This window comes from Micropterus dolomieu, linkage group LG17 (assembly GCF_021292245.1).
Source record: "Micropterus dolomieu isolate WLL.071019.BEF.003 ecotype Adirondacks linkage group LG17, ASM2129224v1, whole genome shotgun sequence".
Lineage (NCBI taxonomy): Eukaryota > Metazoa > Chordata > Actinopteri > Centrarchiformes > Centrarchidae > Micropterus > Micropterus dolomieu.
The window spans coordinates 12,078,795-12,104,832 of record NC_060166.1 but is presented as its reverse complement, the minus strand read 5'-3'; the positions used below and the strand labels follow the sequence as shown (position 1 = coordinate 12,104,832).

Genomic DNA, 26,038 nt, shown 5'->3' with positions numbered 1-26,038 from the left:
TTTGAGAGCTCACTTTTTGTAGTGTAGCTGCATCAGCTTACTGTGAGCTGAGATCAATGATCAATGCCGCGAGATCAGGCAATAGTGTAGTTCCAACTTGGTGCAGCCAGGGAAAAGAAACTGTGGCGTCAGACTCGGCGCCTGCAGCCACCTTGCTCCCGCAAGGTTTCAATGTCATGTGACATGGTGACGTTTTGCAGCGCCGGCAAAAGTCAGACATGCCTTATTTTAAGTCCAACATGCAGCACGTTAAGTCAGCGCAGCACAGCGCAGCATGAAGTCAAATGCATTTAGTCAACAAATTTAGTGATCCTTTGACTATACCTCTAGTGCCACCATCAGGTTAACATTCCTGTTTCCACAAGGAGGATAAATTGTAATGACTTTGGTGATCGTCTTCTTTTCCTCTGACTTTTCATCTAGCACTATCTTTGGTTTGTGACCAAACACCTGCAAAACTTATTACGTTCCCATCAGCCTCAGCTGTACTTTGTATTAAGTGCTAAGCACCAAATGTTAGCAAAAAAGTTGATGAACATAGTAAATGGTATACCTGCTAAACATCTGCATGTTAGCATTGTCACTGTGAATACAGTCTATGTTGTGACCATGTTAGCATGCTAATGTTAGCATTTAGCTTAAACCACCACTGTACCTAAGTGCTGCCTCACAGAGCCTATAGCTTGACTGTCTTAGTCTTGTTATGTTGTGTGTCAGAGACAACTCTCCATAACGCATGTCCTGTAAAATGATGACAAATCTTTATGAAGGTGGGGATGACCATAGATGACTACATTGTCCTGGCTGATATTCCAAAGATCCAGCTGGAGTCAGAGAAAGAGTTGACAGGGCTGAGGAGGAGGAACCAGAGTCCCAGCCCATGCAGGGCCCAGAAACTTAGGACTTACAGGTTGGTGGTACCATTTGGTACTGTATGGTATCATGTTATAGCATATATTCAAGGATAGACCAGAAGAGCAGAATTCCTGTAGCCGTGCATCTATTCAGTATTTCTTGTGTCTGTGTTTAAACAGTTCCCTTGGCGGCTGAAATATTAGACAAAAAGTAGGGTAGCAAGTAAAAAAGACTTTGAAGATATCTTTTGATCTGGCCATCAGCGTTTGCCTTAGTTAGAGTGCTCTTGATGCCTTTACAGAAGTATGTGAAAGTTCAGAATGAAAAAAAGCATGTAAAGTGTGCCTATGGTGTGTTTATGTGCTAAAAAAAATGTTTCCTCTATTTAGTTTCGCTACACTTTAATTTGTCTCAGAAGGCACCAAGATGAAATAGACATCTACAGTTCAAGGCTTGAGTCAGATGAGAGGGGGAGAGGTAGAGAGCGGGGCAGAGACAGACGAGAGAAATGTCGGGACTCTGAAAACGGACGATCATCTCGAAGACAGTCAACCACATCTGTTCATACACAGGTGCGATGCAATGACTGCAGACACGTTCACAATAAAATCCATCAACAGAGCTTATAATCTTGTCTGTGTATTCTATCAAAGAGTTTAGATAACCAAAGGGGAAAACACAGATCTTCAAAGATGAACGAGCGTGCTCCTTCTGAATGCCCACAGACACAGGTGAGCAAGGTCCCATGACTTTCTGTATCTGTATAAATCATGCAAGTGTTTGAAGAAAAAATAGGTCATTCATACATTCATTCTAAAGTAGCCCCCGATATTTATTTCAACTCTTTTACCTTTTTTACCTCTTTACCCCTCTCACATAAGCACCTTGCAGGAAATAAGCCATTTGTTAGCACTCTATGTTTTAGGGCAGCATGTTCATGTGATTTATCATCTTTATTAATAGATTCTAGGATGGTTGAAGCCAATGTAACCCGCAGTCTCAGCGCTGTAGTGTCATTGGTTAAACTGCAGAGTCAACAAACACAGAGGGATGGATTTAGTTATTTCAGTTCTGTGAATCACATGCAACCATGCAAAAGTTTGCAGCAGTTCAGAAACCCTGACATTTTAGTAAGAGCTAGGTGTTATCTCACATTTGTGACTTCCTCATTTCACTTCATGCATTTTCTTCTCTCTCAATGTTTCTTTCTTTTTCTCCCCGTCATAATATATACTGGACAATATGATACATGCATTGTAAGTATTTTATGTGATTTTGTGGTAACATGCCTTAATAGCACTTGTCTGCTTTCAAGTCAGTCTAATAATGTTTCATCAGGTCCTCTTTCTCTTCCTTTTTTTCACTGTTAAACAATGAGGTTCACAGTTCTACAACTACACCTCTTCCCTTTTTTACCTTCCCATTCTGCAGTTTGTTTACCATACTTTATTGTCTCGCCTGCCTCTCAATGCTCCCGAGTGATGTAATTATCTCACAAAGACACGTTTGTCTGCTTCTAACAGTTTCCGTTTCCTCTTGTTTCACTGTCAAGTGTGAGACAGAAACCACCACAGAATGCTCTTTAAGAGCATGCTCTCAATGCTTTACTTGCAGGTGTTGTTACTTGAAGGGGTGGATGTCCAGACTGGATGAACATGGCAAGGTAAATGTTTTTTTTTTTTTGTTGAAGTTGTTCTTCTAATGTATTTTTTAAAAAGGTGTTGTCATTTTCTGTCCTTATTCCTGTTGCAACCACAATCTCACACCCTGACAGACAGCACAAGACACAAAAACGAGACTCAACCCTAAACTTTTCTATAACCACTTACTATAGTAATGAAAATGTCAGTAGATGTGTTTAACACACACACAACAGATGAATTTAACGATGTCCATATTTACTGGGTTTTTCTCAGTGGAGGAAACACTGGTTTGTTCTGGGTGATACTTCGTTGAGGTACTACAGAGACTCGGAGGCTGAGGAGGTAGGTCCTGATATTTGACGTAAAAGTAATTTCTGATTTGTTAGAACATTTAACCTACAGCAGCATACAGTATTTATGTAGATTTTCCAACCACAACATGTTGGCAAAATACCATTAATTCTTCTTTGATGTTTGTGTACAAACTTATTTGACTGGACTAAATTTAAGCTCTTCTTGTTGTGGTGCAGTCAGATGATCTGGACGGCGAGATCAAGTTGACATCTGCTGTGAATGTGTCAGATTGTGATGTAGAGAAGAACTATGGACTCCAAATACAAGTATGTATTTACTATACTTTTGTTTTGCTCATTGTGTTTTACAGTACAGCAGATGAACAGATGGACAGTCAGACAAGCCCCACACCTCCCATCATTTCCACATCAATTACATTTTTGGCTGCTTCCTGTTTAACTGTGTGTGCGTGTGTGTGTGTGTGTGTGTGTGTGTGTGTGTATGTGTGTTTGTGTGTGCGTATGTCTGTCTGTGTGTGTCTTTGCTCTGTCTTTTGATCTCCTCCAGACAAAGAGAGCAGTGTTCACTCTCTCTGCTATGACCTCCAGAATACGGCGGAACTGGGTGAAGTTACTAAAACAGGCGATCCAGAACAACACGCAGTGAGTCTGACTTTATAGTACGACACAATGGTGAAAGTAGTATTAAGATCCTTCACTTCAGTAAAACTAGCAATACCACACTGTAAAAAATATGCAATTTCATGTAAAAGTCTACATTGAAAATATTCTCTTAATTAAAAGTACATATGTATTATAAGCGAAATGTACCTAAACCTAAAATTACTCATTTCAGATAAATGGCCATTATGAGTGTTATATTATTATATGCTAAATCACTAGATTATTATTACTTATGCTTGAATATGTAAACAGCATTTTACTATTGTAACTGACTGTTTTTAAGAATTGTATGTACTGTTGGCTATTTAAGAACAATGCAGCAAATGTTTTATAGGTACAATCTTAATTTGTCAAACTTTATTATCCCACAGGGATAATGTGGTTGCAGACAGGTATACAAACACATTCATCCCAAAAAAACCCAGTACAAATGCAAGATCACTTCTAATGAAGACAGGGTAAAAAACAACTGAATGCCAACTTCTACATAAAGTGCTTAGGTGCAGAAATCACATGTGAAAATTCATCCTACTACTATACTGTCATCTGAGCGGGAACTCTGGATCCATCTTTAAGTAGCTCAAACTATTTCTGCAGGGGGTGCTCAGGACAAAAAAATATGGCCTGGGCCTTGCTTAGGGCCTGCCAACTGACTCAACCCAATAACTTTACTGGCCACTTCGACAATGGGGCCAGGCTTATTCTTCTTGGCCAGATTCACGCTCCCAAACCATGCCACAATGCAAAGGGACAGAACAGACGTAATGAAACTTCTATAGAATAGAGTCATCATTATAGTGCACACATTAAATTAGAGACATTTAATTTGAAACAAATCTGCATTTGTTTGGAAGCTCAACTTGTTGTAAAACATACGACCCAAATACTTGGTTGGGACTTCCTTAAGTCATTAATCATGTCCTTGGTTTTAAACACATTCAACCACAAAAAAGACTCCTTACACCATGACAGAAAATCAGCATCATCTGCACTCCATAATGTGTCCCTTCTGGTATTTACTTTGACAACTTTGTGTGTAAAGAATATTAAGTAGGAGAGACAGAAGACATCTTTGAGGTGAACCAGTGGATGAGTGAAGCTTGTTTGAAAGAACACCGTTAACTCTCACACACTGTGATAATTCTGTGAAAAGATCTAGACTCAACAAAGAAGAAGTTTCTCTGCAAGCAAATATGGCTAATAGTATTAAAGTCAGAGGAAAATCCTGGTGTGAATCAACAGACCCTCAAGGTGATGATATAGGCAGTTCAGCAAGGTCAGGGCGGCATCCTCTACCCTTCTGGACCTGCTGTAGAACAGACTGTTTTATAATCTTGTAAAAAAAAAACTTCATAACTAAAGATGTAAGGGCCGCAGGTCTTTACAGCTTTATAAGAGTGTCACCATCAATGGTAATTGCTTGGCTGACTTGGCTGTCTTGTTCCTCAACTCACCTCTTTGTTCTTTGAAATCGTGTTTTTCAAACCTCAGATAGAACTTTAAAGTGTCAGCTAGTTGTATATTAGAGTTAAAGCCATCAAGACAGACTCCCATTCTCTCCTTATCATGTCAACCTGTCACTAGTTTCATGCCATTCCACTTTTGGGTTGTTACGTTTAAATTGGGCCCCAGTCTTATCGTTATATAAAATTTTTGCTTTCTTGATTTCAGCAGTTAATTCTTATTTAATTCCTCTCTCCTTTATTTCATCACCTCTATTAAAAGCAGCTTTCCTTTGACAAATAAGCCCTTTTAATTCTTTAGAGACCCACTGTCTCAAGTAACTAGTGATTGAAGCTGTGAAATGAATGTAGTGAAGTAAAAGGTACAATGTTCCCTATGTGTATTGTATTATAGTAGAAGTATAAAGTGGCATGACCTGGCATGACAATTGAAACTGGTTTGCAATAATGAAAATGTGAAAGTATCATCACACACAAACTAATGTAAAAATACCAAACATGTCTAAGGTGGAGTAAGCAATTCTGGAGAAATCCAACACGACAAATAACATGATACGGAGCGAACAACAACAGAGCAAGTAATCTGACTAACGTTAGCTAAGTTGTGGTTTAGCAAACTGTTGCTACAGTCGCTGTTGCAAAGCTAACATGAAGCTAACATCACTCTCCTGCTACTATAGCTAACACAACAACAAAAGCATGTCTTGGTGAACTGAATGTCCGTGGGCAAGTAATTTAACGCTACTTGACACACAAATTAGGGCTGGGACAGCTGGCATAGTGTTGTGCGGCGGTGTCTGGACAACTTTGTTTGTTCCTGTTTACAGAACCAGGGCTGTGTACACACACCAGATTTTTTTCCCGCGCACAAGCAAAACAGACAGCCAGCAGAACATGAGGAGATATTTGCTGAATTTGACAGAGACAGACAGAGAGAGACATGTATTGGATTAGAATCACCAAAAACCTTCCATAACGGACGAACATTGTCCAACACTATGAAGACTCATTATGTCAATAAACACAAGTCAGTATATCAGTCTATACAAAGTATGTTCAGTTTTATGGCTTCTAAAATAAAACCAATGTAATACATGTCTGTGAAAGAGGGAATGGAACTAAATAAATCATAAACTAAAGTCAAATTATTGAGGTTCAGAGTTTATTCTTGACCTTGGGAGCAGCAGTTGACTAAATAATCTCACTTCAAGGTCCTTTTAGTTACTATTCTGGATATTTTAATCACAAGAAAGAAAAATCAATAATCAAGTAATGGACAGATTACAAAACGGGACATACTGCATGGTGAGTACTTGATGTCAATCATGTTAAATGCTCAGTCTAATTCAGAAAAGGTGGCATTCCATTGACGTGAAAAATTCCTGAACACTGCAAAGAAATGCAGACGATGCGATTGGGTGGTCTGTCTGTAGTGAACCCCCTCTATCATCTTTCTTCTGATGTGTAACACTACCCTCTTGTCGTTCCCTCATTCTGACCTCAGCCAATCAGACACCGGCAGCGAGAAAGAAAACCCCCTCTCCCGCAGACGGTCGTCATGCCAACCCCCTGCTCGGTTCACCTGCAGGGACTTGAGCTTTGAACCTACCACTTCCACCACCACCACCACAGCTGCAAACTCCCAACAGGTCGACCACCACTGCCAAACTATAGACGGGGATCTGGACTTATCGCCAGCAAGTCAGAGAGAGGAAGGGGAAGGCTGGGACCGTGAGCAAGCGAAGCGATTGGAGGAGAGGAACAAGTGGTTTGAGGAGGGGGTCCCCTTCAGTGAGATGGGCAGCAGGTGGGACTCCATGGAGCTGAAAAGGGGGAATATACCTGTGCCTATTATTGAGACCATGGACTCAGAGGTCAACAGGAAGTGGACAGAATTCGAGACACTATCATTTAGGGACATGAGCGCGCAGTCTCTCATTGGAGATCAGGCTAATCAATCAAGCAACCTGCAGGCATCACAGTCTCTCATTGGCTCCCAGACATATCAGTCGGGCCCTGGGGAGGTCGAACAGTCTGTCACTAGTTCACAAACTGATATATCGAACGCAAAGGGCGCTCTTCCATCCATAAATGGAGCCCAAACCAGTCAAACAAATACAGCTGAAGCTCTTCAAAAGGAGGTAAGAAATAACTTAAACGGCATTAAAAGAAGTTTTAAAAAAGCGATGAGTAGAAACACACAATACAACACAACAAGACATTTCTGTAACATGTTTTCAATGTAAGGAAAATATATTATATCTCAATCCTTTCCACCCCTCTCTTTCCTCCCCCATGCATCCTCTGTCAATCCATCCCCTAGGCGCTCTCTCTTCGAAAGCAAGTGGAGAGCATTAAGAGGGAGCGTGCAGCCATGGGGATAGAGGTGGACAGCCCATGTGGCCCTGGGGCCCCGTGTAGGGCCAGATTAGAGACCATGGAAGCAGCCCATCAGAAAGTACTGCAGGAACTGCAGGAGAAACATGCGAGGGAGATCAGGGAGCTGGAGGAACAAAGAGGCAGGATGCTGCAGGAGGAGAGCCAGGCAGCTGCTAAAGGTAAAACAGCACTATCAAGGAACAGTAGCTCAAAAGGTTGACGCAAATCAAGTTTGGTTAAGGGTTGATAGAAAAGCATTTTTATTACATTTAAACACGAATATGCCTGAGCTTGAAGGTTCATTATTGACCTTGGAAATGTTGAATTTTGGACCACAATTCCCAACAACTCCAACAAACAATTCTTCATAGTTTACATTAGGGATGAGCAAGTACACCACTATCTGTATCTGTAGCCATACTCGGGATGGACGGGGCTTACATTGAAAGTGGGTGGGACTAACCATACATTATTATTTAAGCCTGAAATTGATGTGGGTTGATCAGAAGTTGCTATAGTTAGAAACCTATTTACAGAACAGTCTCAGCTTCAAAGCAATGTATTTACAACAATAGTAAGAGAACTATTGTTTTTTTTAAAAGTTCCGATATTTATAGTTTATTAGAAAACAGATAGTGACACCTTTGACTCTAATGATACTCGTACTCCAAAACCAAAACCAAAGCTTTCCATATTATTTATTTCCATCCTTTACACCTGCACTTTATCCACACATCTACCCTCAGAAAGGTGCAAGTAACAGCCAAGTAAGAGCCTCCTTATGCCTTCAACCAGCCCCTCTGAATTTCTTTAGGATTTTTATTTAACTGTTTTTAATTTGTTAATAATTTTTCTTTTAAAATCATGTTTTTTTGTGTGTTCTTGATGTCTATTCTCTGCGAACTGTGCTGCGTTGTTTTTAATGCTGTGCAGTGAAGACGGTTTAAATAACTATTTAACTGACTGTTCATCAAAGCTATGGAGGCACTGAGGGCAGCTCACAGAGAGGAGCTGGAGAGAGAGGTGGAGAAGGCTAGGAGGTTGGCTGGAGGTGCTGCACACGTGGATGCTTCAGACAGAGGCCACATGTAAGTTTATTATAGTCACTTTGTTACCAAACTGAGAGTGTTCTCCATCTCACAGGCGCTCGCTGCAGGCTTAAGATGTTCTACACTCGACCATGACCCCCTTGCATGATAGTGCATTATGATTTCCTCCATAACTTGTGTGTTTGTGCGTGTCAGGCCCCAGGCGGACATCTTGCACAGTGAGTTAGATGTGCTGTCAGAGCACTACTCTCAAAAGTGCCTGGAACTGAGCCGCACTGAGCAGAGCAGCAAGGGCCGAGAGACGGAGCTCGGTCGCAAGGAGAGAGAGCTGGAGCAGCTCAAAAGAGAGAATGAGGTTTGTCTGATTTCAGTTAAAAAAACATGTACATCAAATTCTGTTTTTGTTCTTAAAGGGTCAAATTACAACAAGAGACAACATTACTAAAACTACTTGTACACAGTATCCTCTATACTATAATTTGAGCTAAAAATCTCTTTTCAGGAGCTTAAAGCCAAGCTGGCGGAAGAGATCAGCCGCATGCGTTATTTCATCACAGGCCAGAGGTCGGGCATGGTATCTCCTAGCAACACTGAGCGCACTGTGTCAGAAGTAGAGGTATTGATAGTAATAAGTTCAATGGTTGTGTCTAAATTAGAACCCACGTAATCTCAACTCATGGGAAAGTAGGTGATACTAAAACATCTTGACCTCTGCATCCAAACCCAGTTTAATTTATTGCACCTGAAATATTAACTTGGGCATGAAGGACAAATGTTGACATTACTGTCATCATGGGGAAGCAGAAAGCAACATTTGATGTATGTGCTGTGGGAGTTTGAACCAGCTTTAATAACACAAATTGATTTAAAGCATTTTTACAGTTTTGTCTTGTATCCCCAGTAATAGCTCCCTGCTGCAACATTGCCTCCCCTTTTTTTCCTGTGGCCTCATTTGTGTTGAGCATCTGTGGTTGGTCGCATTGTAGAGCAGCACATACTGCCATCTGCTGCCTGAGTCACAGTGCATGTTTTAGAATACCAGTCTAGCACAAAACTTGTGCTGCAGCGACTTCCTGCAATCCCACATCAGTGGTGTACTCCACATGTAGTGGAGTATTAAGTACTCATGTTTCCCTCAAATGTAGGGGAGTAAAGTATGAAGTAGGATTAAAAGGAAGAGTTCAAGTAAAGCAAACGTACCTCAAAATTATAAAAAAGTACAGTGTTTGAATAAATGTACTTAGTTACTCTCCACCACTGTCCCACATACAGTGTCTTTCCATTTATACGTTAACATCTTAAATCTTTTTAAACTGGTACTGAGATTTTACATTGTTGTGTCTTTCAGACGTTACTGAGGGCAAAAGACAACGAGGTGCAGTATCTTAAAAAAGAAATCAGCTGTCTACAAAATGAAGTGCAGTTGCTCATTAAGGTATGTTACACTATACAACTATGCACTATACAAATGATTCAAAATAACACACTGCTATATTTTGTGTATTGGCAACTGTGATTTAAACTTTCCTCCCTGCTCGTGTCTTCCATTTTTGTTCCAACCTCTACTCTAGGAGAAAGAAGAGGCTTACGAGCGTTACAAGGAGGCCTATATAGAGCTGAGTGACATGAAGGGTCGTAGCCAGTTGGAGATGGGCTCCCTAAACAAACACTTAAGACTGGCCAATGCTGCACTTCAGGAGGGAGCGAGACAGCCAGACTAGTAATGAAAACTGTTAAAAACTTGCCTTGGAGGACAAAAACAGCAAGCTAATGTAAAAAATATACAAAATATAACATCATTGCAGTACAATAATAATATGTGCTCTTATGACTAGATATGGAAGAGTCAGAATAACAATTATGGCAACATTTGTGTACTTGGAAACCACCACTCAAAAACTGATGAGATTAAATAACAACAAGTGTTTATCCAATTGTCATAGACTCTGTTTATTAAGTGACAGACACAAACATGCAAACAAGAGTGAAGGCGTAACTAGAAGTTTTGATAGCCTCACATGACATGCGATTTCAAAAAAAATAAATTTAAACTTTTAATTTAAACTAAATTTAAATTTTTTTTTGAAAACAACATAAATAGAGAGAGGTTGGTGGAGGTAAAGAGATGCATTTGGAGTGCCCCATCATCCCCATCTTCCTCGCGCCGGCTGGTATGCTTTCAGTGAATATTGCAAAGCACCCTGTGGATATAAACTGCCATCAGCTTTCTACCATTACCAATTGTCATCATTGCAAACAACCCACAAACTACACCCTTTAACATGTAGCTGACACACTCTTTACACATGAATAAGTCTGTGCATTAAAAAGTTCCAAAGGTGTTTAAAGGTGCAGTTAATGTACACTATGATGTTACCATTTCTTTTCTGAAGTTAGCTCAGTCATCGTCGTCGTCGTCCTCTGGGACAAAGATGTCATGCTCCTCCAAGAGAGCAGCAAAGTTCTTGCTGATCAGAGTTCCCACGTACAGGAAAGGCACCACCACTACTGTCATGCGGATAAGACCAAACGGTGTCTGAAAAACATAAGAGGGAATAGACAAGTGACGTGAAAATTAAGGTTTTTTTCCAGGGGGTGGGACAAATGAACAGTTCAGATTACTGACAATATTAATCCCCACCTCAGTTTGCTCAGATTTTTGATCCAGATTTGTGTTTTTCCAGAAGCTAAATACAAAAATCTAATCTCCAAAGTTACTTTAGCAGAGCGTAGAAAAGATGCCCTGCTCATAGGGGGATTTTTCCTAAAATGCCGGATCTAGTAGATGGTGGGTGTACAATGCCAAAATTTGCAACAGCAGGCTATACAAAACATTTTCCAATAGTTGTGCACTGTATTTACATCATTTTCATCTTTAAAACTGTATCTACTATCATATCAATGTATTTTATTGGAAAGGCTTTGAATTAAAGCACACTTAACTGACATAACTGGGGCATTCTGGTGGGTTGTGCTTTTACTACCTAACTACTAACTTGGGGTCCTGTTTTGAAGTGGGCCGCTGTGTCAAAATCTAGGTTAACGACCATTATTGTCACAGCACATATTCCTACATCAATGTGCTTAATCAAATTACCCACAGCAAATCTTTGACCAGGTACTATTCTAGCAGAGAAATGAAGAAACACTTGCAGAAAGAGTGGGAGGACTATAGGGGCCCATCAGCTCATTTTGCCCCATTTCCTTCAGTCTGGGTCTATGGGCTTTTGTTCCAGTGATAACGAATTATGTGAGAAAAGGTAAATTAAAAGGTAAGGATTTCCAGTTTTGTCTCGGCACAGTATAGTCAACTTCACCCACATATTTAAAAATAAAAAACAACAACACATTCGTATATTAAAAAGACTTACAGCTTACTGTGTATGTAATGTTCAGTTGAGTTAATTTATTCGCTTTGGACATCATTAAAGTTCCCGAAAAATACACAACTTTGCTGTGACGTTAATATTAACTCGACCTTTGTTGCCTTGACAGCAATGCACAGCTAGATCTGAAGTGTTGAAGTCTAATTGTTTCGCGCCAAACAGAACAATTTATCAAAGGCTAATCTTATAATTACACATTATTTCGATTGCTTAAACAAAACGTCGACTTAAATCATGAATGTGACTTACATTTAACAAAATAAGGGGGTAATAATAATTACTTCCTGAACGAACTTGTAGGTACGTGTAAACATACGTTCATTTGCTGACGACTAGCCTTCTGCATTTCTATTGGCCACAGCTGGTGCCAATTCGGAGTTAATTCCCGCCTACGTCAATCAGTCATATTTCTTGTCGGTTTTCAGTCGGTAACTAAGCCGGAATAAAACTCACTTTGTCCGGTTTCGGTAAGATTGCCCCCGACGCTGTTGATACGGCGGTCCTGATTTGAGTCGTCCGGGATATGTTTGATGTTTTCAAGCCGGTGTTACGGCTCATTATCCCCGTCTTTCTGGCGGAAAGCCGCAGTGGAAGCCGCAGTATACTCGTCGCCATTTTTCCAGTATAAGGTGACAGACAGGGTAGGACGTCTCTATGGGTGGCACTGGGATGGCTTTAATGGGTGTGTCTTCACGTCTGACAAAAAACAAATATTTTGATGCATCAATTGCATTAATGAGTTAGTTATATGTCCTGTACATTTGTGGCACTGGCAGCTCTTCTGACTTCCTTATTTAAATGTTGTTGTTTTTTACCAAACAAACTTTATTAACAATGTTGGCACAAACAAACAATATATAAAGACAAACTATATTTTCCAGGGGTCCAAGAAAAACTTACAGATTCAGTAAGGCTAAAAGATAGAAAGTCCGGATTAAAGCACCTGCTTCTGTTTTACAGTTTCAGCATCAGTAAGTGTTACATATATAGTTTTTTTCAATATTTTACGTCCATATAGCCTACAGGAAAGAATGGATTAGAACTAGTACAGTTAAGTTGTTAAACTTTGATATTTAGCAAGTAAGAATAAAAGATTTGTTATGAAAGATTGTAGATTCTTATCCTCCCTGAAATCAACAACACCAAAGAAAATATCCTTAAAACAAAAAGAAATACCCAGAATGCGATAAGCCTGAATTAACTCCTAGATGTCTGACATGTCTGACTATATTTGCGGGGTAGAACTGGTGAAGAAATTTTAACGTAATTTCTCTCACTTTATTAGTAAGCAAATATTTAAAGGGTAGTGCCCACACTTTTTCCCAAAGCACAATTCTATTATGCTATTCCAGTATGGGATTCCTCATTGAAATATAGCCTAAATAGCCATACACAGTTAACGTCACCAACTGCTATGTATTTTTTGTTTTTACTTTATTTACAACAAAGAGGTAAAACAAAAAATAGCATAAAAACAGTGCGAGGTTTGTACAGTCCATTTATGTACAAGTCCATTAATTGAATTTCATTTTAGGTTCAAATTAAATTAACTTTGTTTAAAATGTCTTTTTTCATACTGACACTGTAAAACACTGGAGTCAGTTTATTTAGATTTGTGTACGTAAAATTTACCCAGAATGACCAGCAACTTAACTATGTATGAAATATTCACATCCATCCATCTAACCACAACATACAACACCACATCATCAAATACATCAGTCTGTACATTAGTATTAATTTTCATGTTGATTAAATTCTACATATATGCCCAAAATAAACACCGTGACAAAAATAAATGAAAATGTGTGCTCCGCATTACAAAAATGACATAGCCTAATTTTTTCCAACACTTTCTTTACAGGATGAATTTAATGTGGAAGCTTGAAGGATGAGTTACTTCTTTAACTTTATTAATGCCTTTTCCTGTATCACCAAGACCAGAATAATTTACTGCAATTCAGCATTTCAAAGCATTTGACCTACAAAATAGTCAAACCATGAGAAACAAAAGTGACTGAATGTTTTTTATGTATACCAATGTCCAGTTTTCCAAACGGGGGGATTTGTCCAAATTTTCACATCTCTTCTTACTCCTAACAAACCAAACTACTACTACCTACCACCACTACTACTTTTTCTTCGTACATATTCAACGTAGTGAGTAAATATAGAAGAAACAAATGTGCACTGTCCAAAAAAATAACTGCTGATTAGCCTACTGCATTATATTCCGTTATATTTTTCTATTTATGAATTGTCACGTGACAGCTGAATTTTTTGTTTCTCTTTTTATAAATGAAGACATTTCCATCCTAAATTGGAGCAGAAAATGGCTCCTGAATGCAGGAAATTAAGAGTTTAATGCTCACAATCTTCTGGACCCCGACCTATATATTTCAGCATTTCATATTTCTTCAAAATAATGTTAAAAATCCTCTCATCTTGTTTTGTCTTGGGTGGCGATTGCACAATGGATAAGACTATGCCTTTGGTGTGAGAGACCCTGGTTCACTCTGTGACCCATCCACTTTGTCCCTGAGCAAGACACGTAACCCTAGTTGCTCCAGAGGTGTGCGACCTCTGACATGTATAGCAATTGTAAGTTGGTTTGGATAAAAGCGTCAGCTAAATGAATAAATGTAAATGTTTTTCAGCATCGTCTGCATCTCCTGACACAGTTCTATCATCATGCCCCTAATCTGAGCCCTTGTGTCACCACCACTTTTCAACACAAAGTGATGCCCTTGAATCACACACATTTAGGCTATTCTATATCCCCGTTTGATAATTAATGCAATAACTAATGTAATACTTTTTTCACTAAGCCTCCCATGAAACAGTGCGGACCCCCTCTGGGGAGGCCCCCCTCCCACATTGAAAACCTCTCCCTTAAATAAAGACAAACTGGTGCTGAACAATCCCCAAGAATGCAGCAAATGAAGCGTTTCAACAGTGTTGAGAGACTGTTGAAACGAACCCCACGCCCTTGCCCAACATTTCGAGGTGTAACGTCATCAAACTGAGCAGCGCGCGAGACCGACTGCAGCACTTCCTCGAGGCAAAGGCACGATAGCGCGCTTCGCGGCGACGCGCACGGAGAGGAAGTAGAAAGACGGAAGAAAAAGACGTTGAATAAACTTGCCAACTTCTAGCTGAGTGTCTAGAAACACAGTTACATGCTATGTAACAGCAGAACTGGTTATTTATCTGGACACAGATTTAGTTAGCTAACCAGACGCCCCGTCCACACTCAGTCACCGCCCTCTCAACTCGCCGTACGACCTGCGGACTCCGGCAGTTTTCAAACAGCCGTTGCACTTGCTCAACCGACCCGAAGTCAGCCACCGTTACAAAGTCACTTTTAGCTGCTGTTAAAGTGCTGTGATATCCACTAAATTGTATTAACGTTACACACAACCAGCTCGCTGGCGCAGCGGAACTCGGGCTTTCCCCTCCGAGTGGGAAAAGTTGTCCGTGTTGGCGGTGAAGGAGCCAACGAGGCCTGCGGTTGAGGAGGCTGCATGTGTGAGGACTGTCGCTGGCGAGGAGTGACTCACACTGCGTTAGCTAAACACTCGGCAACATGTCGGCCCAGGCACAGATGCGAGCGATGCTGGACCAGCTGATGGGCACGGGGAGAGACGGTAAGCAGGGCTGGCTGTGGAAGAGTTCGGTGTTTGGTCGCGCCAGGACAGGAGTTTGTGTTGTTGCTAGCATTAGCCTTAAAGCTAACGAGTCTGCCACACAGTGACAGTGAGGCATGCTTTACAAAGCCAAGCTAGCTAACATGAGGATAGCCAGCCGGCTAGCTACCTGTTGTGTTTGAGTTCATATGGCACGGTAAGTTATTGCGAACATCAATGAACAAAAAATGTATTAACATTTTAGCATCCTACCTGACCAGTGTGCTCTTTTCTTCGTGGCTCCTTGCTACCAGATGTTGTCATGTTATCAGACTATGCGAGCAGCTAACTTTGGGTTTTACTGGTAGGGTTAGATATGTCTCATTCATCACAAGTCTGCACTTCACTGATTTAGTACGTGTCGTTTCATCTGATGTACGGGTTAAATCACAAGTTAAAATGTCTGTCTGGTTTTCTTTTTTAAGGAGATTCCATGCGGCAGAGAATCAAATTCACAGATGAGCGAGTTTGCAAAAGTCACCTCTTGGATTCATGTCCTCACGACATTCTGTCTGGCACCGTGAGTATAATTTTTAAACGCAGAGGGCATTATCATCAAATACACTGCAGTCATAAAGTTTTAGGACAGTTTTTGTAAGTGGTTTTTACTGTAACACAGCACTTTGTACTTAAAATGACACAATGACTATACAGTAAGTGCTGACTGTGAGGTTTTTGGGTGCGCACATTTGTATGTATTTGAACAGTGTAGGACTAATATTTTATTTATATATATATATATATATATAGTCTTTTAATTTAAGGACCAGGCAAAAGTTTAGTGACTACCAAGAGGCTACTTCTGACTCTCCTTCAGATGTGTCTTTAAAATTAGATTGAAGGGAAAAAAGCTATGCAAGAGAGAAGGGAAGTTAGCTGCAGGACAGGCCTGACATAGCACCACAAGTAATGGTGTCAAATGTCAGCTGATGTTTCGGTCAGGATTTTAGCCAAATTTAGCTTGTAAATATTTGCATGTAACTTTTAACTTGTCCAATTACTTTCTGTCCCCTCAAACTCAGACTGTAAATAAAAACACAAATGTTCTTGGGTGTCAGTACTTTGTGACTACTACTGTACACCTGCTGCAGCAAGGCAACAGTCCGTAACAAACACCTGCAGCACTGTGAAAGGATATCACATTTACAATAACTAATGTGATGCCATTTAAGATGCTCTAAAACAAGACAAAACTTTAGCATTAGTTAATTATTGGCACGATAAATCTCTAGATGAGCGATATGTCGAAGCATACAAACACAATACATTAATGGCTTTCTGATTTCTGCAGAGAATGGACCTGGGAGAGTGTATGAAAGTCCATGACTTGGCCCTCAGAGCAGACTACGAGATTGCCTCCAAGGAGCAGGAGTACTTCTTCGAACTTGATGTGAGTCGTACACACACACCCTAACAGCCCATCATGTGTAGGTGTTGGAAAAAGTGTTACGTATGATTCTACTGTAAATAGTAAAATACAAAACGTTATACCACTGCACAGTTTCTGCTTTCACAGTTATGTCTGTGGCTGCTTTCATATCAAACCAAGCATAGCGGGTCCAGATGAAAGTAGGAGGGTTATCTCCTACACGGTTCACCTGATAATCTGATGGCTTCAGAAGATGAGATGAAAGCAGTTTAAACTTATGAAAACTGAAACTGATAGCCTAGTTCTGAATCACTTTACAGATTGTAAAGCCATCCATGGCAAACTTAATGGTGTTTGGCTTTGTCAACAAAACTGACTTGATTTAACTAGGGGTTATAACACTTATAACAATGAAGTATTCTGATTGAGACACATTTTGGCTCTCTGCTTGTGCTACTCATTTCCAAGCATATCAGAGATTCAGAGCAGGGTGAAGGAATGGGCAGACATGGATGTGTGTGGGTGATTAGTATGAGGGCAACTGATTAACCTTGTTGACATGCACTTAATAGCAGACAGAGACTGGTCATATTTAGCAATAAATTACATTAAGATATCTAATTGTCTGTTAGAGAAAGTGTTGTTAGTGTTTCTGTTTTCTCGCAGGCTGCTGAACACCTTCAGTCTTTTATCGCTGACTGCGACCGCAGGACCGAGCTGGCCAAGAAGAGACTAGCAGAGACGCAGGATGAGATCAGCGCTGAAGTGGCTGCAAAGGTGACAAATTCACTGATGACATTGCTATTTGCAATTATTATCTGGTCTTTATGAATGTTGTGCTCTACTCTAGCAGGGAATAATTTATCTCCTGGGCAAATGCAAACACCATTATGAATCTGTGCAAAGTAATGTTTGTTTTACAGCTCATGTTTGTTTTGTCTCTGTTTCTCCTGCCATGAAAAGGCTGAACGTGTCCACGAGCTGAACGAAGAGATCGGGAAGCTGCTGGCCAGGGCAGAGCAGCTCGGGGGCGAGGGGAATGTAGACGAAGCCCAGCAAGTGCTGGAAATGGTGGAGAAGACCCGGGCCTTGAAGAAAGAAGCAGAGGTCAGAACTGCTTTCTTGTGACAAGTTTGTAAACGTAGAATAGATATATACTTGTACTTATGTGTCGCCAACTAGATCCTGAAATAGTGGTTTCTCTCTGTCAAGATGTTTGGTTTAGAAACCAAAGGGAGTTGGACACATAAGCGCTTCTCAAAATGGATAATCACTGAAATCAGGAAGGGAAAACATTTATTCTCCATCTGTAACTTGGGTATTTTGAGTTGACAAAGAGTGCCTCGATTTATTTTTTTTATAGGTATCATTAGGGCTGTGCGATATGGCAAAAAAATTCATATCGCGATATAGGTCATTTCATATCCCTATAACGATATATATCCCATTCCCATATAACATTTCTAGTAAATTCAATGAAATATAACATTTCCAACTAGAACTTGGAATATTTCTTTGCATTATGTAAGGGTAACTTGACAACACCATGACAAATACCATGATAGAGTGAACGACGACACAGCAAGTAATGTAACTATTGTTAGCTAAATTGTGGATTAGCAAACTGATACCATTTGCTGCTTCAAAGCTATCATCAGAGGATGAGACAGTCCGAGAGCAGCACAGCAGCTCCAGACAGCGACACTCACAGCTCTCCTGCTGCCATAGCTAACATCACAACAACAGCATGTCTTGGCGAACTATAAAGTGAGCTGTATCTCCGTGGGCAAGTCATTTAACGTTCCCTGATTGACACGCACATCATGGCTGGAACTGCTGGATAGTGTTGTGTGGCTCATCCATTATATTTAATGCAATTTCTGCTCCGCAGCACCGGCACGTGTAGAAGAACGGACTGGAGTGAAGTTAGTTTCAAGTAGGATATTTGTTTTTAAAGCTAACTTTACCGTGGTGCATAGCACCCTTCCCTCACCAAAATATTATGGTAAAGTGTGGAATTTTCAACGACGATATAAACGATAGAGCTTAATTGTAAATGATAGACATATTTCTTTTGTCAAACTATAGATATTGTCATATTGCACAGCCCTAGGGGTCATATTACTTAACATAGCTCACACTCAAGTGGAGGCTTGATAATGGAAAAAATACAAAAGTGTTTTGTTCTTTATGGTGGGTCTTAAGTTAATTCACTTCCTAGACTCATAATCATTTGTTATTGCAGGATGTGTACAGAAACTCGATGCCAGCCTCCAGCTTTCAGCAACAAAAACTACGTGTGTGCGAAGTGTGCTCTGCCTACTTGGGTCTTCACGACAACGATCGTCGTCTGGCTGACCACTTTGGAGGCAAACTGCATCTTGGCTTCATTGAAATCCGTGAGAAGCTTGAAAAGCTAAGGGTAAGGGGTGCACTGGAACTGGCAAGCACAGAACAACTTTAATTTGCCAGAGTAGTAGACATTTCAATTATATTTGCATTTTTGTTTTGTAGTGGAACATAATCGGCTACTTTTATTTTTCAGTGAACGTGTGATTTTTGTTTTATCCAGAAAGCAGTTATAGAGAAACAAGAAAGAATGCGAATGAGGAGGCGAGAGGAACGCGAAAAAGAAGACGAAAGAGAGCGCCAATGGGAGGTGGAGCGGGAACGAGAGCGGGAACGAGAGCGAGAATGGGAGAGAGAACGAGAAAGGGAGAGGGAGCGTAGGAGGTAAGAAACGTTCTGACTCCCACTGTTGCTGTGTACAATGAAAAAGTTCTGTGTCACCTGGAAACGAAAACCGTCTTGACTGATGTTTCTGTCTTAGGTCAAGATCTAGAAGTGGAGACCGATACAGGTACGTCTGCTTTCACCAGGATCACTTGATGAGTTTATTCTTTGTCAGAGACATGTGAGTGACTTCACAGAATATACAGACTAGCTGTATATACACTGAACAAAATTATAAACCCAACACTTTTGTTTTTGCCCCCATTCATGAGCTGAACTCAAAGATCTAAGACTTTCTCCATGTACACAAATTATTTCTCTCAAATACTCTATGCGAAGGAGATGTGTTGCACTGCGTGAGTCAAATGATGTTCACGCCAGATCCTGATTGGTTTCTGGATGCCACACCTGTGAGGTGGATGGATTATCTCAGCAAAGGAGAAGTGCTCACTAACAGATTTTGACAGATTTGTGAACAATATTTGAGAGAAATAGGCCTTTTGATTAGATTTGATAGAGAAAGTCTTAGATCTTTGAGTTCAGCTCATTATGAATGGGGGCAAAAATAAAAGTGTTGCGTTTATAATTTTGTTCAGTGTATGCTTAGTATGTGGGGGTTTTGCAGTGGTACAGGGTACATTGTTAGGCTAGCTGTGTGGTTTTATGAATTTAGTCTTTCATTATATGGCGTAGTTTTAGCATTACAAATAACAAACATGAGGGTGTAATGGTATACAAAGCCAATGTTAATACAGTAACTAATTGCTATCTTACTGAAATCGCAATACGGCCTCCTGGCCCACACAACATATTCTACAGACTTAAGAAAACAAAAAACTTTGTTTGTAACAGGTCCTTGCAAAAATCACACTGTAATCATTTAAATATGTTTTTCAATGAAAATGAGAATTATTATGTAAAATTGTGATTCTGTCAATATCAGTCAAATAAATCGCAATTAGATATTTTTTTTCAAAATTGTTCAGCCCTATTTTGCAAGTTTTATATAGAACCACACTATTTTGGTCAAGAAAGTTTAGAAGTTGATGGATCTGTTGCATGTTTTTAATGGCACAGATAAAGTAGTTAGGGTAAAAAAATTTGAAGTAAAAGGTGAATATTAATTTAGAACTGTGATGAGGCTGCTGTGTAGAGCAGTACGATTATCTAAACATAACGCACTCTTGTAGTTAAATCAAAACCGTAATGTCTGTGGTGGTAGTAGTAGGGTTGGGCAATAAAACAATAATGATATTTATACCATAAATAATAGTTTAAACCACAATTAACCATCTGTTTTCTTTTCAGGAGCAAAAATCAACCTTTAAACTTGAAAGAAATAATAATTTGATGTTTATCGTGATAATTATCAATATCGAAAGACATGTCGATATGTTTTGCCCTATCGTCCAGCCCTAGGTAGTAGTGTTATTTGAAAATGACCAGTTTTCCACAGTATTTTCTGGAGTTAAGACCACGAACCACATCATAAAAACTTTTTACATTTACAAAATAAAACTGTTCCTTTCAGGGGAAAAGAGCAGAAGTGCTACATCACAGAGCAAATGCCATGTATTAAATGACTTTTGCGGATTTATTCACTAAAATGACCATGAGACGATGCATCAGGATGATTCAGCATATGAAGCATTTACCTGAGACTGTCATCAGTAGCGCTGCACTAGTTGTGGCGACAAGTAGCCGTATTTGTACTACACCAATGACTGCCAGAGTACATTTAAGTCCAGGTTCATAATTAAGTTTGTAGATGACTTGTTAAAGATTGTTAAACTTTTCCAAAAGACCATTGGCACTAATTTGAAAGATCTTGACCATGTTTATAAAGAGAGCCATTTGGAAGGCAAAGGCCATTTTGGCCATTTCTTGCAGAGTTTCAACTTTTGCCATCAGGGAGGAAGTACACTTTCCCTAGGAGGGCCAAATCAAACGGGTCATTTGTTCCGTCAGCTGTTGGGTTTTTAAACAAACTGTAGGCCTGGTTGCTGTTGCACATATACTGTAATATATAGTAATGGATACATATTGCTCTATATCTCATGGTAGCTTTACTGCATGTTGATTACACCTATTGCGTGTTATATGTGTGGACAATAAAGGCTGTCAAATCAAATCTATAGCTTATAGCAGTGAAGCCTACCTACCTTAAAATGTGTTTTTCTCCATGTCAATTTTTGCAGGGATGGAGGCAGTTCGTCCTCCCATCATTCAAGGCGCCACCGCTCTTCTCGATCCCGAGAAGAAGGTGGAGAACGGGATCGTGAGAGAGAGAGGAAGCATCGACACAAGGACAGACATCGCTCACGTTCCCACTCTCACAGGCGTAAAAGGAAGAGGTGTGTCTTTTATCCATCACTGAAATTTACATAAAGAGAGGATTGATGGTCTGAGAGTAAACCTCCTTAATTTACAGAACTCAGTCGCTCAACTAAATACAGATCACAATATGTCGAATAATCTGTCGATTGACAGAATAGTAATCAGCAGCTATTTAGATCATAAAGATTAAATTTTAGGTAATTTTTCAAGTCACTGCTTGCAGCTACTCAATGTGAGTATTTGTGGCTTTTCTCTATAATATATCATTCATCATATCATTATAAAAATAGAAAAGCGACTTAAAAAATAGACCGATGAATCAATAATTAAAATAATTGTTGCTCAGTAGTAGATTAATTAATTTAATTTTACCATCACTGGGTGGTGGGTGTGGCCTCCAGTACATATTCAGGGTACCCGTGGGGTGTTAAAAGTATTAAAAAAGTCTTAAGTTTCATATTCCAAAAATAAGGCCTAATAAAAAAAATAAGTATTAAATTTAGTTTACCAAGGTCTTAAATATTTTCTTGTCATTTCGTAGGATTTAATTAAAGGGGAATTATGTAGTTTTCAGCGGCCACTAGCGTTGCGGTTTTAATATTGCTACAAGGTGTGTGCTCGTACGCATGATTTTTGTTTTGTATCCTTACGTGGAGCCTGTGTTTTGTTGTGATCCGGTTGTTTTATGGTGTTAGTGGACTGCATGTTGTTAGCTGCCGTGTTGTCGCTGTAGTAAGAGAGAGGCTCGGGAGCGCACAGAGCTGAATCAGACCCGGAGACCTCACATTAAAAGCAGAATTGTGGCTGATGCAAGCAATGGAGAAAACAGGCGTGCGCTTCATTTCGAAGTGAGTTTAGAGCCCATTGACAATAAAGCAATCACAATTTGATTTATTAAAATCAAAAACTTACATATAGCCCCTTTAATGCTGTAACGTCATACATAAATACTTTGTGTGTGAGACTTCATAATAATACTGCATTTGGTGTGACTCTGATGTTATACAGCAGTACAGGTAACGTTACTGTTACGTCAGTGTTTAGCTTTACGCTCTGGACTGTGGAGTGTTCGTGGTGCAGGAGCTCTGGCATCCAGCTCTACTTTGAGAAATGTTTATTTGTACAATAAGAAAACATGCAATGCAATTTAAAGATAAAAGAAACAAATGTGCAAAAATCTGAATCACTTTATTTAAATAAAGACAATTCTACCGTAAATTGGTGTTGAAAATGTCTCCAGGATGCAGGAAATTAAGTGTTTAGGGCTCAAAATTTTCTAGTGGACCCCCATTTATATAATTCAGCATTGAATATTTCATCAAATAGTGTTAAAATATCTTCTTGTCTTCTTCTCATGAACCCAATATTGTGAGTTGTGCATGTGAGCTAAGTGTATCGTCACACCCCTACTCTGAACCGTTGTGTCCCCACCACTTTTCAACACAAAGTGACGTCCTTGATTCATTTTGTCTGGGGGTACCCTGATATTATTCAACTAACAGTAAAACGTGCGAGAGTCAAAACTCAGTGCTGAAATGAATTATTTTTGTCTGTCATTAGGAAAAACACACTAACTGTGTTGTATGTAACTGGGTAAATCATGATCAGTAATATACAGTTTATTTAATTTTATTCATTTAATCACTGCGGTCACATCTGTCTGCAAAACACTCGTGTCCTATCTCTCCTTCTCCGTGGCTGCCTGCAGCGACACTTCCCCTGTCCTCAGAAAACAAAAAGAGCATGCACACTTGTTACTTTGTGGCTGTAACAGTTATGTTGACACAATGTCTATATACCCTGCAGTCCCTGCTTTGTACCCAATGGAGAGCCAGAACAGCGCCCACCTGCGGGCAACAACAACAAAAGAATGTTTCACAATGATCAGCATTTAGTATTTTATTAGGCTATAACTAATCAGGTTTAACAGGGCTCAACGTTAAACTTTTTTGCAACTGGCCCCACCGGGCCAGTGGGATTGAAACTTACTGGCCCTGAAGACAGTTTTTACTGGCTCTCCCTCCAAAAGTTATTTATCAGCGTTACAACAAAACCAAAGACTTATAAGTTATGTTATTCTGTTAACATGTTTAATCGTTTATTAAATACATCCTGGATATACAAAAATAAATAAATAAACCAAAATGTAATCAGTTTAAATTGTAAAAAATAAAAAGGTTAACAAAACAATTTACTTTTAAAACAAAATATACCCAGTCTCAAACATGATGTGCTCTCTCTCCTGCTGACAGCCATTTAATAAAATATATACAGAGCAGTAGATACAAGTCGGCTCTGATTGATGAGGTTGCCATGGTAGCGACATGTCAATCACAAGGTCCCACCCTAAACCATACGCTGCTTTCTGGTCTATTTCCCCCTAAATACGACCAAAATTTACAAAGTGAACATCATGCTGTGTTGAAGAAGACTTGAAAATATAGCGACTGAGACCATAAACTCATTATGAAAGTGTTTACTGAGGTAATAAATCAGGTGAGAAGTAGCAACATTTTGGCATTATTTCTAATGCAACCGGAGTTCTTTTTGCAACCAGCAGTCTCGCCCCCTGCTGGCCGTTAGAGATAATGCAGGGTTAAGTTCCGTCTGCATGGTTTTACTTTCAGACCCAGAGGTTTCCGCTTGATTAAGATTAGAGAAATAATATATGACAATCACTCGTCATGTCACCACAACTCTGGATTGGACAACGGTGCACGCCAAGAGCTGCAAAACAACTGCAGGATGCTGACTTTCTAATGCGATTTTTTAAATGTATTTTTCTATTCATTTATTTTTTTCATTTTGTAATACTCATGTTTTTGAGTTGCTTGTTCGACTGTCCCGATGTATCTTTTTACTGGCCCCAGTTTTTACACAATGATATTGAACGTTCTCCGCAGCTTCCAGACGTTGAGAACCATCTTTCTACATGTTTGACATAACTTCCACAAACAAATGTCAAATCAGAGACAACAAGTAATCCATATTCTGCTGGAAGTGAACTTTCCACAATGTTTCCAGAAATCTGTGGCTGATCGTATTTATTTATTTTTCCCTCAGGTCCTCCAGAGACAGAACATCTCACCCCCGTGAAAGAGAGAGCTCACTGCCCCAGGAGAAATGTGGAGGAGAGGGCTTGCGCAACGACAGGGCGGAGTACAGAGACTGGGAGGACGGGGAGAAGTCCCCCTCCGTGGACACAGCCAGGGGCAGGGAACGAGAGAGATCCCTGTCGTACGAGCGGGACCGGCGCTCCAGCTCTGAGGAGCGAGAGTCCGGGGAGATATGAACAGGAGGGGACGCCTCCGAAGTGTTTGATTTGGATATATTGTTTAGTAGAAGGAGCATGGAGAGATGAGGGTGTGTTGGTGCGAGTGTGTGTGTGTCAGCTTTGTATATTTGTTCATGTTAAGAGCGGGATGTGAATATTAGCAGGGGTGGACATTGGAAACTTGACTTGGGGATGAGGGAACAACTTCAGTGGTCGCAGTCAAGGAAACGTGCAAACCAACTTTTATAAGACTTGTGAATTGTGAGGCTAGTGTGACCTGGAAGCAGTAGAGTCATTTTTTTATGCCATCTTGTCGATCTTATGTACAGTTATTTTGACAGTGAAGGGGGATAAGTGAGTGAAGAGACAGCAGCCTTACTTGGAGTCTGTTTGTTTTTTTTTGTGTTGTTGTTATTTTACTCACATGAAGTGCTGTTATTTTTTTATCATTAGTCAAATCTTTAATGTCAGTAGTTTTTCCTGTTCCATTACAAATCCATCACTTTCAGTAGCTCTGGATTCATTTACACGGGTCAGACTCATTAATGTGGCATAACTGTTGCAGTAATGTTTAAAATGAGCCTTGAATGACTGAAGGCACTTCTGATGTTTGTGTTTTATTTGCTGCCTTCAAGCCATAACAAGCTCATTTGGAAAATCTGATCCCTGAGTCACGATGCAGCGATGAGCTTGTACTTTGAAAACAAACACACACTTGTCCTCCCGAAAGAAGTCATCCAAATATTTCCACTCAGTTCCTGACATGCCAGTGCATACGGTTGATGTGCATAATTACATAGTGACATTGAAAGGCCCAGGGACTTGTGTCCTGTTTGCTGTGATACAACCTGGATGTTCGGGGGGAGGGGGGGGGGTCTACTTTGCTG

The 26,038-nt window shown here is 40.0% G+C and overlaps 3 protein-coding genes across 5 annotated transcripts in view; 2 read left to right on the top strand and 1 right to left on the bottom strand.

The window, feature by feature from the left end:
* The window catches only part of LOC123986055 (TRIO and F-actin-binding protein-like), a 20,560-nt gene extending 9,913 nt beyond the window's left edge, over positions 1–10,647 (top strand). The window contains exons 5-18 of the mRNA XM_046074124.1: positions 771–910; positions 1,271–1,427; positions 1,509–1,586; positions 2,486–2,518; positions 2,772–2,840; positions 3,029–3,118; positions 3,360–3,454; positions 6,443–7,079; positions 7,262–7,496; positions 8,294–8,405; positions 8,562–8,721; positions 8,869–8,982; positions 9,715–9,801; positions 9,938–10,647. Of these exons, the coding sequence (XP_045930080.1) occupies positions 771–910; positions 1,271–1,427; positions 1,509–1,586; positions 2,486–2,518; positions 2,772–2,840; positions 3,029–3,118; positions 3,360–3,454; positions 6,443–7,079; positions 7,262–7,496; positions 8,294–8,405; positions 8,562–8,721; positions 8,869–8,982; positions 9,715–9,801; positions 9,938–10,087 (2,157 nt within the window). The 3' untranslated portion in view covers positions 10,088–10,647. The remainder of the gene's footprint in view (positions 1–770; positions 911–1,270; positions 1,428–1,508; positions 1,587–2,485; positions 2,519–2,771; positions 2,841–3,028; positions 3,119–3,359; positions 3,455–6,442; positions 7,080–7,261; positions 7,497–8,293; positions 8,406–8,561; positions 8,722–8,868; positions 8,983–9,714; positions 9,802–9,937) is intronic.
* On the bottom strand, positions 10,296–12,503 carry smdt1b (single-pass membrane protein with aspartate-rich tail 1b). The gene is made up of 3 exons (XM_046074033.1): positions 12,206–12,503; positions 10,744–10,902; positions 10,296–10,567 (listed from the first exon to the last, which is right to left on the bottom strand). Exons 1-2 carry the CDS (start codon positions 12,365–12,367, stop codon positions 10,765–10,767), a joined length of 300 nt encoding a protein of 99 aa, XP_045929989.1. The 5' UTR covers positions 12,368–12,503; the 3' UTR covers positions 10,296–10,567; positions 10,744–10,764.
* On the top strand, positions 12,190–26,038 carry zgc:158803 (LUC7 domain-containing protein). 3 transcript variants are annotated; one of them, XM_046074032.1, is made up of 11 exons: positions 12,190–12,381; positions 15,177–15,399; positions 15,864–15,958; positions 16,730–16,828; positions 17,474–17,584; positions 17,771–17,914; positions 19,053–19,229; positions 19,380–19,540; positions 19,638–19,667; positions 21,739–21,894; positions 24,941–26,038. In XM_046074032.1, exons 2-11 carry the CDS (start codon positions 15,339–15,341, stop codon positions 25,167–25,169), a joined length of 1,263 nt encoding a protein of 420 aa, XP_045929988.1. In that variant the 5' UTR covers positions 12,190–12,381; positions 15,177–15,338; the 3' UTR covers positions 25,170–26,038. The 3 variants fall into 3 exon arrangements, with proteins under 3 accessions (XP_045929988.1, XP_045929987.1, XP_045929985.1); XM_046074031.1 differs by having other exon boundaries at positions 12,190–12,393; XM_046074029.1 differs by lacking the exon at positions 12,190–12,381 and having other exon boundaries at positions 14,751–15,399.